The 19,682-nt window shown below is 38.6% G+C and overlaps 1 protein-coding gene across 4 annotated transcripts in view; it reads left to right on the top strand.

Moving 5' to 3' along the window:
• HSD17B12 (hydroxysteroid 17-beta dehydrogenase 12) overlaps window positions 1-19,682 on the top strand; it is a 252,898-nt gene that overhangs the window by 183,819 nt on the left and 49,397 nt on the right. For all 4 annotated transcript variants that reach the window (XM_048852365.2, XM_048852367.2, XM_048852366.2 and 1 more), the window contains 3 exons: window positions 8,004-8,114; window positions 13,095-13,159; window positions 14,716-14,760. In XM_048852365.2, the coding sequence (XP_048708322.2) occupies window positions 8,004-8,114; window positions 13,095-13,159; window positions 14,716-14,760 (221 nt within the window). The remainder of the gene's footprint in view (window positions 1-8,003; window positions 8,115-13,094; window positions 13,160-14,715; window positions 14,761-19,682) is intronic.

Raw genomic sequence — 19,682 nt, forward strand, 5'->3', positions numbered from 1 at the left:
TTTACTTTGAAGCATGATGATGACTTAACAGGCATTGGGGTGAATAGAGGAAGTTCATATGCGGAGCTATTGCTACAGGCTATTTGTAGACTCCGGCAGACAAATGTAATCAATTTACACTTTATATTTTCACAAAGCATTTTTATTTTTATGAAAGCTTACAGTCTGGGGCACAAGAATTGATTTATTGTTTGTAAAGCCTTTTTGATACAAGGTGTTACATATGTTCATTAGTCTAGAATTTACTATGAAATCCTTGCCTTTTTGCTGATCTGAGACTTTAAAAGCTAGTTTTCAAAAATGTTGTAGGTCCGTAACTGACATGTTAATGTAATGGAATTTTGGGGATAGCAAACAGAGGCAAGGATAAATGAAACATGTCTAATAATTAAAAAAAAAGAAAAGAAAGAAAATGGTGTACAAGAACTGTTCACATACACAGTGTAACAACTCAGATTCCCAATGGGGCTCAAGGGCTTGTGGCTCTTGTGACTTAGAAACACATTTTATTGCAACATATTTATTTGAAGGTTGAGGGGTATCTGAGAAATTAATAAAAATCTAACTTCAACTTTCAAAAGGTATTGTTCTAAATAACTAGTTACACAGACAATTGCAGAGCCTCTGAACTCCTTACATACACTTTTGAATAATTGTTACACTGCTCATGTTAACACTAAGGGTATGTGTAAACTTGGAGCTAGGGGGGTCTGATTCGTAGCTGACATAGACATGATTGCACTAGTATGCATCAAGCTAGTGTGCTCAAAACATTACTGTAGCATAAGCAGCGAGGTTCAGGCAGATTTGTACTTAGAGTGACTAGCTTGTGCTGCTGCTCTCTGCTGCCCATCCAACCCCAGCTATGCTGCTATTTTTAGCACACTAGCTTGCTGAGAGCTAGCATGAATGTGTCTATATGAGCTGAGAATCACACCCTTAGCTCCCATAGTAGACGTACCCTAATCTCTCTCACTTGTTTAGTCTGTGTTGAAAAACAGCTGTTACTCTTTTGATGCAAACTGTCTTTAAAGTTACCTATTTAGGTGATATGTCTAGCTAATGCTGTATATATGGCAATGCTATATATACAAAAAGAAAAGGAGGACTTGTGGCACCTTAAGAGACTAACAAATTTATTTGAGCATGAGCTTTCGTGAGCTACAGCTGTAGCTCACAAAAGCTTATGCTCAAATAAATTGGTTAGTCTCTAAGGTGCCACAAGTCCTCCTTTTCTTTTTGCGAATACAGACTAACACGGCTGCTACTCTGAAACCTGGCTATATATGCAGTGAATTACACTGGTATGAAATGAAACCAGAAATATTTTATGGTACTTGACCAAAATATATTTACCTTCTAAATTTAACATAGCAAGCTCTTTCTTAAATGTTACCCAGGCATCTCATTATATGTTATGTGCTGAAACTGATACAGTATGACATCCCTACCTGAAGCCTTCTGTTGCAAAACGAGCACAGACTGAACTGTTCTATCAACTATAATCTATTTCAACTTCTGTTTATTCCTTAGTACTGTACAGTACTGTGCTGTGGAGTTGTATGGAAACATTTGTAACTTGGTAGGCATATTGGTAGAAATGCTAGCATACCTGCTATTACATGGACTAGCCAAATTAATGTGCTTTAGTCTGCATCTTCAATTAGGGCAGCAGCATTAGTGTTGCTATTCCACAGCTGGCACTAAGCCATGTGGGAGTGTATTGCACCATAGCCAGACACTAGATGGTATCTCTTAATTAAAATACTTGGCTGTGTGTGTTTGTGTTGTTTCTTTAAGGCAATAAGTGGTCTACAGAACTGATTATTGATTTAAAAAAAAAATTGAATCCCATGTTATATTGAGAGAGCAGATGTTTGGGATGTTTTTTCCATTTCCCCTAAATCAGTTCTTTTACTAAGTGGTTCAGAAATTAATGTTTTGTGTGTAGCTTTCATGGCTTAGACAATAAGCTGGTAGCCAAAGAAGTGGACGCAGACTTTAAATGTTTCATAGCAGTATTTCTAATGCAAAAAAGGAAGAGCTTGCTCTTCTAGTTGGGATCAGGAAGTACTCTCAATTTACTTCCTAAGGTTAGTATGCTGTGACTGACAGTCATTTGGTGACTTGCTGCCTGGGGTGAAAGAAGCCCTGGCAGCTAAATTTAATCATTAGGAAGAATATTTAATTGGGCGGGGGGGGTTGCATTTTACTAGCTCCTTGGTGCCCCAATCAAGGATCAGGTTTGTTGGGCACTGTACAAAAACACTCCCAATAAGAGAGTTTACAGTCTAGGTTTAATATAACACAGCAGATGAAGGCAACTGACAAATTAGAGGTATAGAGAAAGAGGAGGACAAGACAACAGTAACATTTCTAGCTTTCTCTAAAATGCTCCTACAGCCATGAGCAGACCTGGGTAGATGACAGGACCTTCAGGGTCAAATGTCTGGATGAGAAGATGGTGTAAATAAAGGGTTGTGAGTTTTTAGGCACCAGCAAACTTTTTAGGAAAAGAAGACCTTATACAGAATGGATGAGGTCTTTCCTGATAAATTCCTCTGCCCACTCACTCCAGCCCCAACCTTTAGAAGTGGAACCAAACTTCTAATATGAAGATCGTCAAGGTTTTGGAGAACTATTAAAACTACGAGTTGGAGGCGTGGTGTAGGTAAGCCAATAGATGCTGAAGAGTCCTTGGAGTAGACAGAGATTGGCTAGGGATATTAAAAAAGAAATTCTGTATCTGATTAAAAAAATATGTCCAATTATACTACTCTGGAAGAGGGAGAGATTGAGAGCAGCGCATAGGTGCAGTCTACAATGAAGTATGTGGGGAAAATAGTTAAATATACAAAAACACACTGTAAAAAAGAAATTACAAATATCTATGTCCCAATGCAAAAAACTTACAAGCAGAAATAGGTGAATGTTTGTGTAGCAATGGAAGAGAACCTTGAGATAATATGGAATGTGGTGAAATGACAAAAATAATGGAATGCTGTAGTACCTGGATATAAACGAGACCTGAACTTTCATGTTTGTGTATATCCAAGTAAGATGCATGCAAAATTGCACTTTGGAAGATATGGCCCATGTTGTTTGTGTATTTATTTGCATTTTCCTATAGTAATATTATAAAGTAGTTAACAGTTAAAAACTCCTATACTGCAGTTTAATATTTTTTGGAGGTTATAGTTGTTGTCTATGGAAATAATATTGATAGCCTACAGAGCAAATGCTTTTAGTTATATCTTGTTTGTTTTAAATCTTGAAGTGGTTTGGAAGTAAACATGGAATTATAGGTCCCAAAATGGGATTGAGGGACCATTGCAAAAGGGATTGATTTAGTCTTTGGTGCAGGCTGTTCACAGATTCCTTCATGAGTACGTTTTGTGCCTTGGTGATTCATGGCAAATGAAGCTGCTAGTCAGTTTTAGTGATTTCACTAATGATTTAATCACCATGAAATTTGGCTGGGTCGGAGGTGCTGCTTAAGGGTTAAGAACATCTGTTTAGGTAGAGAAATTGTTGAGACCTTGGACCTTGATTTTATTAATGTAGCATATCAAGAACATCCAGAATGCTAACGTTCTAAGGATGCAAGTAGGAATGTAAAAAGTTAACCGGTAAGCATTAGGCTTACCAGTGACCCCGTGCTGGCCGGAGTACGGCCGGCTGGAGTAGCCCCGGCCGTGTCGGGCCAGCTGACTGGCCAGAGGGACCCCAGCCCAGGCTGCTCCAGGCTGGCTGGCCAGCAGAACCCCAGTCCCATCAGGGCCCTGGACCCAGCCCCCACCCCTGCCTCACCAGGCTGGCTGGAGCAACCTCAGTTAACGGATTAAATGATATAGTGTTAATAGTTTAACCAGTTAACTTTTTAAATGGATATTTACATCCTTAGATAGAAGCATGTTTATTTAAACACCCAGCCAACACCACCATCACTGTGGGGAATAGCGTAGAAAGAGTCTTGAGGGAAAGTACTCGGTAAGTGTAACTGTAGACTTTTCTAGGCATGGAGAGGGTGGTATGAAGAGGCAAATGGGGCAGGTACTGGGGGTAGATGAAGAGAGCTGAGATATGGGTAGGGTCGAAGTTGTGAAGAACCTAGAAGGAGCAAAGAACTTTGTACAGAAGCAAATTAGAAGCCAATGAACGAGTTTCAGGAGGATTGGTGATGATCAGAGGAAGATTTTGGCAACAGCTTTTTGATAGCTTGGAGGATTCAGAGGGGTGAGAGGTGGGGAGGCCAAAAAGTGAGAAGCTCCTAACATTAAGATGTGAGATGACCAAGTATAAACCAGGGTTGCATCAGTAGGGGTGAAGTGGAAAAGTTGATTGTAGTTATCATTGAGGAAGTAGAGAGAAGATGTGTTGAGATTCAGGAGATGTGGTGCATTAGGGGGTTGCCTAAGGAAGTGAAGTATTCAGGACTACCATGTGTGAATCCACTAATGTTGTTTGAAATCTGGTCTACTATTTGAAACATCTGCATTTGTTACAAGCTTTTGGTGGGCTGATGAAGTATAACTGGCTTACTGGGTATTAACTGATTCTCCTTTAAAGTGGTAATACCATCTTAATAAGATAGTATTGAAAGAGAGAAAATAAAATTAAAAAAGCCTTGAACATTTCTGACCCCATCTTAAATATTTGTCTTGAGCTGGGTAGTGATATGACCTGAATGTACCCGTTGAACAGAACATAAATTCCAATCCTAAAGCTATTTTTACTGCAGATATTAACTTTACTGTTTTTCATTTTTCATAGTATCGTTTCTTCTGGCTTCCCTTACTTCTTGTTTCACATTATAGAAGATGATACATATTAGTTAGAGCTGCATAGATTAATCATTTTAAATCCATGTCTTTAAGGATTTGCTAATTTTCATAAGCTTTGAAGACAGTTTGCATGGAGAAGCTACCATCAGTAATATAGAACTTCATAATTATCTCCATTTAGCATCAGGTCTTAGCTTTTTTGCTTACCCCTTTTGTCATTTAATATCTTTGTATGCTTTTATAAACCTTTTTTTTAAAGACCCCCTAAGTATTGCTAATAGGGCTGTCAAGTGATTAAAAAAAATTAATCATGATTAATCACGCTGTTAAACAACAATAGAATGCCATTTATTTTAAATATTTTTGGATGTTTACTATGGTTTTCAAATATATTCATTTCAATTTCAACATAGAATACAAAGTGTACAGTGCTCATTTTATATTTTTTGATTACAAATATTCGCACTGTAAAAAAACAAAGAATGTTTTTTTCAATTCCACCTCCTACAAGTACTGTAGTGCAATCTCTTTATCATGAAAGTTGAACTTACAAATGTAGAATTATGTACAAAAAATCTGCATTCAAAAATAAAACGATGTAAAACTTTAGAGCCTACAAGTCCCATTCAGTCATACATCTTGGTCAGCTACTCACTCAAACAAGGTTGGTTACAATTTGCAGGAGATAATGCTGCCTGCTTCTTGTTTACAATGTCACCTGAAGTAAGAACAGGCGTTCGCATGGCACTGTTGTATCTGGCGTTGCAAGATATTTACGTGCCAGATGGGCTAAAGATTAATGTCCTTTCATGCTTCAACCACATTCCAGAGGACATTCTCCAGCAGAACCCATCACCACCATAAAAGAAATACACTTCTCTCCCCAAGGAGTAATCACAAATTTAATTGACGCATTATTTTTTTATTTATTATTTTACTTGTTTTTTTAACAAGCATCATCAGTATGGAAGCATGTCCTCTGGAATGGTGGCCGAAGCATGGAAGGGGCATACGAATTTTTAGCATATCTGGCATGTAAATACCTTGCAACACCGGCTACAAAAGTACCATGCGAACACCTGTTCTCACTTTCAGGTGACATTGTAAGTAAGAAGCAGGCAGCAGTATCTCCCGTCAATGTAAACAAGCTTGTTTGTCTTAGCGATTGTCAGAATAAGAAGTAGGACTGAGTGGACTTGTAGGCTCTAAAGTTTTGCACTGTTTTGTTTTTGAGTGCAGTTATGTAACCAAAAAAAAATCTGCATTTGTAAGTTACACTTTCACGATAGAGATTGCACGTCAGTACTTGTATGAGGTGAATTTAAAAATACTATTTCTTTTATCATTTTTACAGTGCATATATTTGTAATAAAAAATAATAGTGAGAACTGTGCACTTTGTATTCTGTGTTGTAATTAAAATCAATATTGAAAATGTAGAAAAACATCCAAAAATATTTAACAAATTTCAATTGGTATTCTGTCGTTATAAGTGCGATTAATTGCAATTTTTTTTAATCGTGATAAAAAATTTTGAGTTAATCGCATGACTTAACTGCGATTAATTGACAGCCCTAACTGCTTAAAAAAAACAAACTAATGAAAAATACTTTGAGGAATGTAAGAAGTGAGTCATTAGTGATGGGGTTTGGCTTGTTTAACGTGCATTTCATAGAGCCCCTTAATGGCAATGAAAATTGCTGAAAATACCGTAAAACAATAAAGACTGTACGTGTGCAGTAATGTTCTGTTTTGCTGCTTCATCCACCCAGTCCATTTGATACATTTGTTCCCTCTAATTCAGTGTCCTGTAGGATTTCACATATGTATGTTTTTAACATTCAAAGAGATGTGTTCAAAAATAGAATCTCTTCACCTTCCTTCCCCCTTCTCAGTAAAAAGATGTTGAACTTGATTTTCTTCTGATGCGATCACAAGACTGCTGCTGCAGTAGGGGCTTAATGCTGTTTACGTCGTCATTTTACATAGCAACATCTCCCTGGGGATTTTTAAACAATGCAGCTGTTCATGAAAGATGAAGGGGGGTGGAAATAGTTGCATCTGCCATTCGGATTATTACAAAAAAGAAGCCGCAAGCAAACCACTGAGTGCAGTAGATTCATGATTCTGCATGAATGGACAACGGAATCATGGGAGCTGCCATTTTTTTCTTGAATGGAAGAGAGCATCGTGGGAATGTGGTTGTTTCTAATCTTTTTGTGAATGATTCTTTTCCATTTAAATTGGCACCATTTTTATGAATGATTTAAAATAATTTTTCCACAACCATTCTTTAAAATGTGCATAAATTACTGAAGGAACACTAAAATAGTGCTTTTTCCCATCTAATTTAAACTATTTTGGTCACCACCTTTTGTTTTGCTGATGTCATAGAATATAGAATATAAAATAGAATATGTCCAAGATGGCACTGTGTTGATGTTAATTTAACGTAATTAACTTAACTTGATGTAAAGAGAATTAGGCTACAGAGACATTTTATCCTTAAATCTTGAATAAAATGTCAGAAATTATAACAACGTAATTTGTTCCAGCATGCTGCAAGAATGGAAGTGACACTATGTTGAGTGATTGTTTTGGCCTTGTGTAACCTGTAGTTGTACCTTTTTTTTCCTACTTCCTTTCTTCTGGCCCCTTGGTTTCTTAAACATCAAAGTCAGGGTTGGGGTGGAGATGTAGGGCAACAGGAAACTGCGCACATTTAAGCTGCAGCGCTTTCTGCACCAGTAGTCTTTTGCTAATGTTAGTGAGCCACTTAAACGCTATAAATATTTGAAGTACAGTGGTCCCTGATCCCATTGTACTTTAATTCTCATCATGTAACAGGTATGTGAAATTTGCTTCTAACTTTTGGATTTTGTGTGGTCTGTAGTAGTTTGCTGACTCCCTGGATCCTCATGAACAGAAGGTGCTGAATCTTTTGAGGCTCTTGTGGTGAGAGAGTACAACTAGTTGAATGTGTCTTTTAAAGAGTTGGAAGATTTTAATATTACTCTGAAGGTTTATGCATAAATCAAAGCAGCCTAACAATAAAACACTTGCCCTGCACAAATGAACGTGACACTGTATAACAATGTTTTGAATTAACACTGTAGTAGTTTGTCTTAAACCATAATGACTTAAGTATCCTCCATATTTTTAAAATTGGAATGGCCAAGTGCTTTAACTTAACTGTATTCAACTTTTTGTTGTTTTTCAGAAGAGAAATTCAAAGTGGAAACAAAAATGATTGCTGCTGACTTTGGTGAGAGAGAAGATATTTACAGTAGAATTAAAGCAGGACTGGAAGGCCTTGAGATTGGTGTTTTAGGTTTGTATCTGACCTGTTTCTAGATTTTTCCGTGCTGGAGATATTTGTCTTGATATCCCTGTTAGTTTGCTCCCCTCTGCCCTAATATTAAAAGTTTATTGAAACCAGCCTGAAAAGGCTGTGGATATGACTGAGCTGAAAAAAGTGAAGTAACTGCATTCTAGATATTTGTTATTATGGCCCTGATTCCTAAAAGCATCCCTATTCAGGAGAGCGCTTACTGCAGTAGTTCAGTTCTTTCCTAAATCAGGGTGCTTCTGATGATGCATTTTGTATGCTTTATTTTTATTTATATTACTAAAGGCTGACCTTCAGTTCTAAGTGCCTTTAATATTTCAAATACTAGTATTTGATCCTCTGTGGCCTTAGCCAAAGGGGCTGATACTTCTCCTTGCCTTCTGATTACTTCCCACAACCCTCCAGTTTACATCATGAAGCTGTAATAGAAGCCAGCTAACTTCAACCTGTCTAACTTTAGTTTTCATAAGACGTAAGGGGGTAAATGAGTCTTTAAAGTCAGGCTACGATTTTACTTTTTTGTACTCATAGCACACTTTTGTTATATAAATACCTTCAATAGGACTCGTGAGAAATGGTGCATTTGTGATCACACATCAGCACTGAAAATGCTTCTGCATTTATTCATAAATCCCAGCTCTAATGAAACTCAATGTTTAGTTTTTCTGCTCTTTGTGTATAGAGTAGCAGTTGAATCCTGTGGGAACGATATTAACTTTTAGTTACAGAACTGCTGAAGGTAGGCTATAACGTGAAGTCATTGACTTCCTGCTTCAGGAGGTTCAGGTTTGACTATGTTCTGATCATATGAGTTAGCGCTATTGTTCAGCCTATTGCACTTCTCCTTTGGGTGCCATGCAGTATCTTGAAGATGCTGCAGTAGTCTTGGCATTTTCTCATCGAAAGGGTAGGAGAAGACAAGGTGATTATTCTGTTTGCTTCACTGAACCTAAAATCAATAGGTAATTCAAACCAGTTCTTAAGCTCAAGAACCTGTAGAGTTTCCTCAAGATAAGAAGACATACTTTAGATTCAGACAATTCAGTAAAGGAATTTTCTTAAAATTATATGTTTGTAGTGCATTTCCCTGTGTGTATATATTCCTACACACCTTTCTCACACTGCGTTTCTACAGTTCTCCATTATGAGGATGAGAACCTGTAATGGTAAACAACGGCTTGAGATTTCACAAATCTGTCGTCTGAAGCTCTCTAAAAGATAACACTGTTTTACAACACCCATGTGAGGTAAATAAGAATGTATACAAAATTTCCAGAGTGTTTTAGGGTACAATTGCAGCTGAGATTAGAATAAAGGAGTTCTGACTTCTGCTCCCCTACTTGATCTATAAGACCAAGTTTCTTCCTAAACCAGAACCAATACATATGGAATAGTTTTGCATTTAAGAAAAAAATCAATAATATTTCTTAGGTGTAGGTAATCCTGGATTTCTGTACCCTCAAATTGGGGCGGTCTGTGCTAGCTCTGTGGTATCCATTGCAAATGTTCCAAGGTTCTTGAGCTGCTTAAACTGTTGGCAGTTGTAACGTGTGTTCTCTTTTAGAGGGCACCAGCACCTACCAGGGCAATTCATATTTTTTCCAGATAATGTGATAACCCATTGTCTCTCTTTAAAACTGGCAAAATTTACGGTTCAGATTATGGCTAATCCATAAAGGCAGTATTTTGTTGATTGCCAGAAAATCAAGTTTGTTTTAAAGATGAAAGGCGGCATTGTAGACTTCTGTGGCATTAATTGCTGTGCAAGATCTATGTTCAATCTTCTGCCAATACATGCTGTCCATGTGAGTGTCTGAGAAGATATGGGTTTAAGTGAGACCCTTAACCATGCTAATAAGGTACTAGTTTCCCTTGCAAATAGCCATGGAAATGGATTGCTAAAATTGAAAAGAGTACAGTGTTGAGTTCCATTCTGCAGTGAAAGGTTGAGTGGGGGGAAGATGTGGAAATTTAAATATCTCCCTAACACACACTTACTTATGAGTTAAATTTTCAGAAAATCCTGAAAAACCGTGTCCCTAACTCTTCACACTATCTTGAGTTGTGCCCTACCCATAAAAAGGCGGATGACTGTGGTGAAAAATTTGTTATATTTAGGATGACAGGTGGCCAAAAAATGTATCCAGCACCCATGCTAATACTGACACTGCTTGTTAAAACTTCTATGCCTCTGAGGGTATGTCTACACTGCAGTAAAATACCCATGGCTGGCCCCGATCAGCTGACTTGGGCTCAGCTATAGAAATGAAAAATATTGAGTCCGTAGCAACTGACTATGGTGTGTCTATAGATTAACTTCAGTGGGTATGTCTACGCTGAAATGTGAGCCAAAAAGTTAGTGGAATTCAAGTTAGCAGACTCTGGGTGTGTTAACCTAGCGGGCTTGAGTGCCTACACTCATTTGTAACCCTAGGTTAGGCATTATTGAACCCTCGGTCCCACCCTGGGCTGCCAGTGTCTACACTGCATTATGCATGCCCAAGTCAAGCCACCCATATCCCAGAATTCGTGCCCTCCCAAAATGTGGACACTCTAGCCCTTTGTTCATGTTGCAGTGTGGGAAAATGTTTGTCCAGAGGAAAAAGAAAGTTGATGTGTGTGTAAGTGTGGGATACTTGTGCCTTGGGAGTCTGCCAGGATTCCAGTGGGGATGCATTTACACTGCAAAGCAATAGAGCTTGAACCCTAAGTTGTGGTTTGACTCAGGCTCAGGCCCTCCACCTCCGTGGGGCTTTGGGATCCTGAGTCCAAGCGCTGGGTTAGCACGATTTGTGTGTAGATGGAATGGGGTTTAGGCTTGAGCCTGAGTTTGAACCCTGGGTTTACACTGAACTGTAGACTTGTTCAGTGAGGTCAACAGCAACTAAATATGTATGAAACAAAGATTGTTTTCATGCTACTGTCTTTCATAGTGAAGTTGAAATTGAGCATATAAAGGACAGAAGCAGCACTGTTTGAGTGGGATTAGAAGTTTTCTATGATTTGTTAGTGTTTAGATTACTAGAGTATGAATATTGGCTTCATATCTGGACTTGTCTACACTGGCAATTTACAGCGCTGCAAATTTCTTGCTCAGGGGTGTGAAAAAACACCCTCCTGAACGCAGCAAGTTTCAGTGCTGTAGAGCACCAGTGTAGACAGTGCACCAGCGCTGGGAGCTACACCCGTCGTGGAGGTGGGGTTTTTTAGAGTGCTTTAGTACTGCCAGTGTAGACTAGCCCTCTGAGAACAAGTCTGAAGTACTGCATTAAAAAATTAGGTTTAAACAGATTGTCAGTTAATTTTAAATGCTGCTGGTGGGGGGAGATTTCACAGATCTGAAGAGTGTGAAAATAACTTGTGGAACAGTTTGCTATGGTGAATCCGCATATAATGAGCCTTTGACTAGACAGAGAAAGCAAAACACAAACCCTTTCAAAAAGCAGATAAGATTTGTCAAAAACATGCACTGCTTAATGTACTAAGATTGTCATTAATGAGATTTCTCCTGCACTCCTATTCATGCTCTCCCCCCCCACAAGCTATTGAAGCTCTTTGACAGAGTGCCATCAATGAGCTCTGATTGCATGTTGGTTACTGCTGCCATCTACTGTCCTGACACAGCAATTGCCAATTTAGGAGTGGTGTTAATTTGGCCATTTAGTGTATTTCACTTTCTAGGACTCCCTTCTGCTATACTGTGTGTGTGTGCGTGCATGTGTGTGCAGTTTTTTCACAGAAATTACAAGATGGAGCAGAACCACGGTGATGGCCTATAAATAACTTGTAGTCTGGAGAGCTTGTTGCAAATATTTGGGGTGGGGAGAGAAGTAGGCCCCTTCTCAAGGCAGTGGGGAAACTGTCTGGCACATTTACTCTTTCACAAACTGTAAACCGTTGTCACGTAGGATGTTGCCAGGGATTGGGATGTGTCCCTTGACTTTTCATTTAATTCAGGTGAGTTACACAATTGTACCTCTGCACACTTGGTACAGTTCTGTCCAGGAGAAGGGTCTGGGGGATGAGAAGGATTCAAATGCAAGTTAAAAATAATTGGGAATATTCTTTTAACAACATTTTAAAAAGTAAAGAATAACGGTGCCTTCTACAGTTAGTCGTGAGTTTTGCCTAAGTGTTTGTACTGCATTCCTTATAGTGGGTGCTGGGTTACTAGCTGTTCCTTCTCTTCATGCACTCTAATGGACTAGTTGAAGGGCTGCTTCTCTCCTCCCTGTACTTAAAAATAGAAATTGAGTGAGAATTATAATGATTAGCTTGTATTTAAACATGAAGTTTGCTTACCTGCTTCTGATCCCAATAAATTAACCTTAAACAGAATTAAAACACTGGAGAGTGATTGTAACTTGGGAGTGGAAGGCTCAACATGTGAAGGCAGATGATCTTTCCAAACTAACATTATGTGAAGAGAGAGGGCATTTGACTGTGGATTTAGTGGCCATAGAGTGAGCGCTTGCCTCAGTTTCTGGTTCATGTGGTCCATGCCAACGCAAACTGTCTTGCGCATAGCATGTTGAGGCTCACTTATTAGAGATGCAACATGGTCTAAACCATGCATGCTGCAAATTTCAAAAGGGGAAAGCTATATATTGGAAATAACCACCTCACTTACAGGAATGTTTCCTGTGTTGTACTATAAAGCTTAGCAGAAATCCGGTAGGACATGTGGAAGATGACAATTACAATTTATATGGTCAAAAAGAATTCCAAAAATTATATTTAAGTGTCTTATGTGTTCACCCTCGCACTGTCCACGAGTACATGTGAGTGTGTGCATGCTGTAGGAAATATGGCACGCCACAAGGGCATAAAGGCACAGTTATAAAACATCTGAATGTGGCATTGTTAACTCTGAAATGAGACTGCTTATTGCAAGTCTTCAAAGCTTCAGAATTGGAATGACAGTCAGCAGAAACAAGTAAAACTTGTTGATTTTTGTTTCAGTCAACAATGTGGGGATTTCATACACTTACCCTGAATATTTTCTTGATGTTCCAGACCTGGATAATGTAAGTGATGCTATGTTTAACTTAACTCTTCTGCAGTTTTCTTACCTTAATAGTAAACTTGTCTTAGATTTCTGAGCAGGATGGAATGCTTGTTGAATGGGGTAGCCTGGATGTAATTGTAAGTAATACATTAAGGCTAACAGGCTTACTTACACACACAAGATTGGGAAATGCAAAGAGATGATAGAAGCTTAGCCTTTTTTAGATACTTGCATATTTTTTGTTCTTCCAGAACAAAAAAATTGCATGTATCCATTTGAAATTACGTGTAAAAGATGTAACTGAGCTACAGTTGCTATGGGATCCATATCTGAATTTCATGGCTATTGGGTATAATCTCAACTGAATTTTACTCCATTTTTTAAAAACCAAGTAAAAAGAGTACAAAAAAAAAGTGAAGACAGTGAAAGCGAGTGATCCATGTGAAAAAATACAGAATATTTGCAGATGTTATACTTGTGTGGACTTGACAGTTTTTATAACAGCTTTAAAGATTGTTTTTCAAATTGCCAGGGTTCATACTTTAGTGAGTGCTAAATACATACTAAATTTGAACAAGATAAACAAAACTGAAATGCAAAGTTTCATGCTTCAAAATGTACACATTTTTTAGAAATGTGTCCATCCTTTGTCCCATTCTCATGGTCTGATAACTCAAACAGGTTAATGGATGTATTCATTCTTTTGGGGTCACCGTTAAATAAGCTTGAAAATCTTAAGTTCGTTGAAAGTGCTGTAATGTATCTTCATCTAATGACTAAAAAAACTTGTCAGTAAGTGAATTAATACACTAAGCAATATATAGGCAAATGATAGCCATTTAAAAGTCTGTAATATATTAAAAGCAATTGTGATTTAATGTTGTTCAGTGGTCAGCATGTCAAGGAAGCCAGAATTTACACAGCCGGAGAGTTTATAAGTATGTAATAGTATAAGGAAGTGTTTTGCAACCATGATATGTATGCTCAGTTCACATTAGTAGGATTCCTAAACTGGTAAAAATCATCCAGTAAAATAGCTGAGGTACCAGTCCACTCATTTTTTATTCTTTCAAGTTGTTTCTTTAACACTGGAAGCAATTGCAGATTTTCTTAACCATAATTTTTCCTATCCTATTCAATTGAAGCAGGTGTGAATAGGTATCAACTACAGGAAAGTAGTCTTCAGAGCACACAATCTGAAATGAGGATAAATGTTAGTTCACAGTCCAGAATCCCAAATGATCCCACTTACCTTTTTAATTTAAATCAGGTGCTCACTCTGCATTACATAGGTAATTAAGCAGACTTAATGTATATACAGCTAAATATAATGCCTGCATGTTTGTGGTTAGATATCTTTCAATATCTAAGTGACTGACAGCCTACACCCGTGTCAATCTGGGGGCACACCTGATTCTGACAGAGATCAGGGGTAGGGAGGTTGTTAGATTTCCTGCTGGAGATAGTTTTTGCTATAGTGCATGTGGCTTTTTTAAATTATGACACTTTGAGCCCTGAACAGTTTGTTAATAGTTATCAAAATAATCTTTTCTATAAATCTGTTTTTTCCTGCAGACAATCAATAAAATGATAAACATTAACATCATGTCTGTTTGCAAGGTAAGTGCCCTCTCACTGATATTTGCACTTAAAACTCTTAAGTATTCTAAAACAATAAACAACTTTGATTCACCTGCTATAAGTAAATTGCTTTCACTTCCTTTGAGCAATGCAGTTTCTCTCCTCCTTTTAATCTCAAGGATTGCTACGTTTAGTTTGCACTCTCCTACCTGCTCACCAGACTGTTCTCCAATTATGTTGCACAGAAGACAACTTAATATAAATGATACACAAAAGTTGCTATAAAAGACTACGATGTGTACTTAAAACAAAACCTCATGATCTTTCACATTCATAATCCTGTCTTTCTCATGTCCCTGCACTTATCTCTCATCCCTTGCTGTCCTAGACTGTAAGCTTCTCTGGGCAGAGAAGTCCTTCATTTTTTTTTTTTTTAAATAAGGTACCATGTGCACTTATGGCACAACAGTTAAATATTGTATTCACTGTGTGAGATGAAAAAAACAAGTAGGAAACTACTTGCTGTTGTGGGTTATTGTACAAGTAGTCTGTTTTAACTTTTAGAATGCTATTTTTGAAATTATTTCTCTCCCCTTCAATAGTATCTTGAAACTTTTTGATGTGTTCAGTTTTTTTTTAAATTTGGAAGAAAGGAGTCTGATTTCAGCCTTAAATTCAACAGCATCAATGTTTTCTTGTTTGTTAAAACCAAGTCTGTGGTGTGGCACAGTGAGCAGGGGAAGAGGATGTGACTTTATTCTTTACCCAGGTATGCTAAATATATCAGACTTTTAATAGGAGATGGAAATGATACCAGCTTCTCTATTGCTTCGGAAATCCATGTTGGTAAGTTGAGGAAGTATGCTGGAAGAAATGTATGTTACTACTCACCACTAAGGGTTTGGCTACACTTGCAAGTTACAGCACAACAAAGGAGCCCGAGCTGCACTAGCTCACTACCTGTCCACACTGGCAAGGCATGTAGAGCGCTCTGACTCCGTGGCTACAGTGGTCCTGGTACTCCACCTCGGCAAGTGAAATAACATTGGCTGCGCTCCCGCTGGAGCACCACAGCACCAGTGTGGACGAGCTGTGGCATTGCTGAGCTCTGATCAGCCTCCAGAAACGTCCCATAATCCCCTTAAGTCAAGTGGCCACTCTTGTCGTTGTTTTGGAATCACTGTAGGAATGCGGAAATGCCCATTGAAAGCTCCATTTCTGACAGCCAGCTGCTTATCTGCTCCGAGATAAAGCAACCATTAGTGTGGAATGCTGTGTGTGAGAGGGAGAGAGGTGGGGCGGGGGAAGGGGGGTCTGCTGCTGTCTGAACTTACAAGACAGCATGCTGACATGCTCTCAGCCCCCCAAAAACCCACTCTCTCCCCTCACATAAACACAACACACTCCCTGTCACACTCCACCCCCCTTGCCTCCATTTGAAAAGCACATTGCAGTCACTTGCATGCTGGGTTAGCTGCCCATAATGCACTGCACCTAATGCTGCTGCAAGTGCAGCAAATGTGGCCACGCCGGTGTGCTTGAAGCTGTCAGTGTGGACAGACTGCAGCGCTTTGCCTACTGCGCTCTACGAAAACTGGTTTGACTCAAAGTGCTCTACATCTGCAAGTGTAGCTATGCCCCTAACTCCTATTTGCTTTTATGTATATAGGATGGAAGAAAACTTGCAACTCTTCTGACAGCTAAGGGTTAACTTTTTGTCTCCTGTTGAAACCAAAACATTGGGTGAATTTAGCTGGAGTTGTGGTTGCATGGATAGGATTTACCCGTGTAGATGAGAGTTTTGGTTTTCTTTTAACACATCGAAGTTCATCTAACGTGCTGCCAAGAAGCTTAGTCTGAAGTTGTCTGATTTCTATCCAAAAAGATACAGAAGCCGGAAAAGAACAAAACAATACTGCTGTAAGAATTCCCTTCACTACAACGCTTCAGTTTAAAAAAAAAAGAAAAAAAAGAGAGAGAAAGAAAAAAGGATATATTAGGGAGTAGATTGTGGTCCACTTGCTACTGTTAACTCTTTACTGTTTTGGAATTTATATGTTACTTGGAGGCTGGGTACTACTTGTTCCAAAACTTGAAGTTGCTTAATTTACCATAAAGAAAAGGAGTACTTGTGGCACCTTAGAGACTAACCAATTTATTTGAGCATAAGCTTTCGTGAGCTACAGCTACTTCATCGGATGCCTCAAGTACTCCTTTTCTTTTTGCTAATACAGACTAACACGGCTGTTACTCTGAAACCTTAATATACCATAGTTGTTGTTACTCCAGCAACTGCCTCTTCCCACTAGCCTGGCTGTTGTTGTACCTGTGGTTTTGCACATCTTCGTCCCCGGCAAGCACCACCATTCTTCTGTCAGATGGGCTGGATCACAGTGACTTGTTGCTCTCCTACAAGATTTCTATTTGGGAGAAGCCAGATTCTGATCAACAGGTTTATCTAGGAAAGATTTTCAACAAAGGTCACTCAGCTGAGCTAATATACAGAATTAATGCCTACAACACTTGTGTGTAAAACTTTGTGTAAAGTATCTGGTGACCTCTCAGCTAGAGCTAAAATGTATCAGCGGTAAGGTGCAGGATGACTTCAGTTTCTCCTGATGTGTGACATCCTCACTCCACCAGAAGGGGGAGCCTACTATTCAGTGATTGAAGACTTGGGGACTGCTCTAGTTTGTTCAGCAGTTCATTTTCATGTATTTTAGCAGCTGTTTTCTGCAAATAATTAATATTTTCTCTTACTGTAAAGCCCTGCCTCTGACCTGGTGTGAGACATCAGATAAATCATTTTACCTTTTTAAACTCACTTTCCTGGTCTATAAAATGTGGATGACACTTACCCCTCCTTTTGTAGAGTGTTTTGAGATGTGTAGATAAGTGCTATGGAAGATCTAAATTTTATTACTATTAATGGTAAAGACTAGTTCTCTGCTTCCCTCGACATACCCTATATCTGTATTAAGAAGAGAGTGGTATAAAACTCACACCAAAGTAGTCTTTACATTTTCCCTTACATTAATGTGTGTGGGGTACCAGTTAGCTTTAACTTGATGGGTCTTAAGACTGTCATAGAATCATAGAATATCAGGGTTGGAAGGGACCGCAGGAGGTCATCTAGTCCAACCTCCTGCTCAAAGGTGTCAGCTGGAAATAATACTTAGCACTTCAGTAGTTCTTTCCATCTTCAAAGGGTTAACATTTAACTTATTTAAAGGAGTATTCAGGGAATTAATTATACCCATTTTAGCAACGAGACTGAGTTAGACTGGTCAAGGCCACAGGAGTCAGTTCAGATCTAGGATGAGAAATTAGCTGTTCCTCTCTTCCAGTCCAACTCTGCGTCTCCATGCAATACAATCTTAAAAATCAGTGGTGGAAAGAAAATAGATAGCATCCTTTCCCCAAAGGGAATATTATCTTGCTTTGTTTGAAAAGCGTGTAGCTCACTTAAAATTTTACTGTAATATTTTAAAATGTATAGGTATCAATGTGTCAAGCTGGGAAGAAGGTGTCTGTTGGCATTAAGACTACACTTGTAACACCTTAGTGAAGAGCGGAAAGGGAGCAGATAATATTAGAAATTCTGAATAAAAGTTAGGACAGGAAAATGTTATAAAACAGAATTAGAGAGAATAGAAACATAGGCAGAAAATAATCCAAAATACAGATACTCCACAGGAGTGAGAAACCTGTGGAACAAGAATGACATCCCCATCATGTTGTAAATTCATGTTTAAAATAGCCCAGGGCAGCCAAAGACTGCATGCCTGTGAGTGTGTGTAACATTATGTCACAGAGAAGAAGTGATGGTCCTTCTTTGGCTCTGGTGGGACCATATTTAGGAAATTGCATTTGGTTGGGTGCACCATGTTTCGAGAAAGATGTTGATAAATTGAACGCAATCCAGAGGAGACCAACAAAAAGATCAGATGCCAGAGCAATTAACTTATGAGGAAAGATCAAGAGCTATATATGTAATATCTTGGCTAGGATTATTAATGTATGACATTTATTACTGATATTTGTAAGTAAACAAATATTTAAAGTTGTAAACACCAAAAAGGGGGAGAGTAAATACACTGCAGAAGATAATCCCTAGATGCAAATATTATACATGCATTAGGAAGTGGGGAATCAACTATTTAAATTGTGGAGAGGGAGAAACCAGAGATGGCTATGAAGCACTTTGCTAAATTAGAACTTTAAACACAGGAAACAGACCAGGAGAGAAGGGTAGCAGTAGCAGAGAGATGTTTTCAGTCAGTGTTGAAGGAAGTATTTAAGACCTCCTTTCAGCTGCAGATATTCTGTCCAAACTTAGGAGAGTCTGTAGTTCCATGACTTTTGATAGCTCTGTGGGGTAGTGACAAAAATGAGTCTCACTGATTTTTTGGGAGTGGAACAGTACATCTCATCAGTTGAGCAATCTCGTTCCATCTGGTCACATCGGATCGAAACATCTTTCTCGGGTCAGCCTGGGTTCTTTCCCCTTTCAGCTCACCCTCAAAAGGTTTGAGATCTTGAATGGGGAAACTTTTGTCCTGCTAGATCCTAGAAACAAATTTTGCTCAAAAGACAAATAACTTGAATGGAAGAGGCTTGCAACATGATGTGATTCAGTCATAGTGTCTGCCTTCATATGCACTGTCTCTGTGTCTGGGTTTCAGACCTTTCCTTATACTTGAATTGGTGACAGTTTTCACAGATCTGATAGGCCAGTTTTGTCCAGCCTGGAATAGGAGAATTATCGAAGAATTTTTGCATATAAAATCCCCCATTTAAAAAGCTTTCATTTTAGACAAATTTCACTGAATTGCTTGTAAAAGTTCATTCTCGTGAAGCATGGATATAATTCCCATCCCATTTTAAAGGGAGTTGTCCACATGTAGAAGGGTCATAGACACTGTCCCAGTGTTTTTCAACTTTTTTGATACCCAGGACTG

Source organism: Caretta caretta, chromosome 6 (assembly GCF_965140235.1).
Source record: "Caretta caretta isolate rCarCar2 chromosome 6, rCarCar1.hap1, whole genome shotgun sequence".
In the NCBI taxonomy this organism is placed as follows: Eukaryota; Metazoa; Chordata; order Testudines; family Cheloniidae; genus Caretta; species Caretta caretta.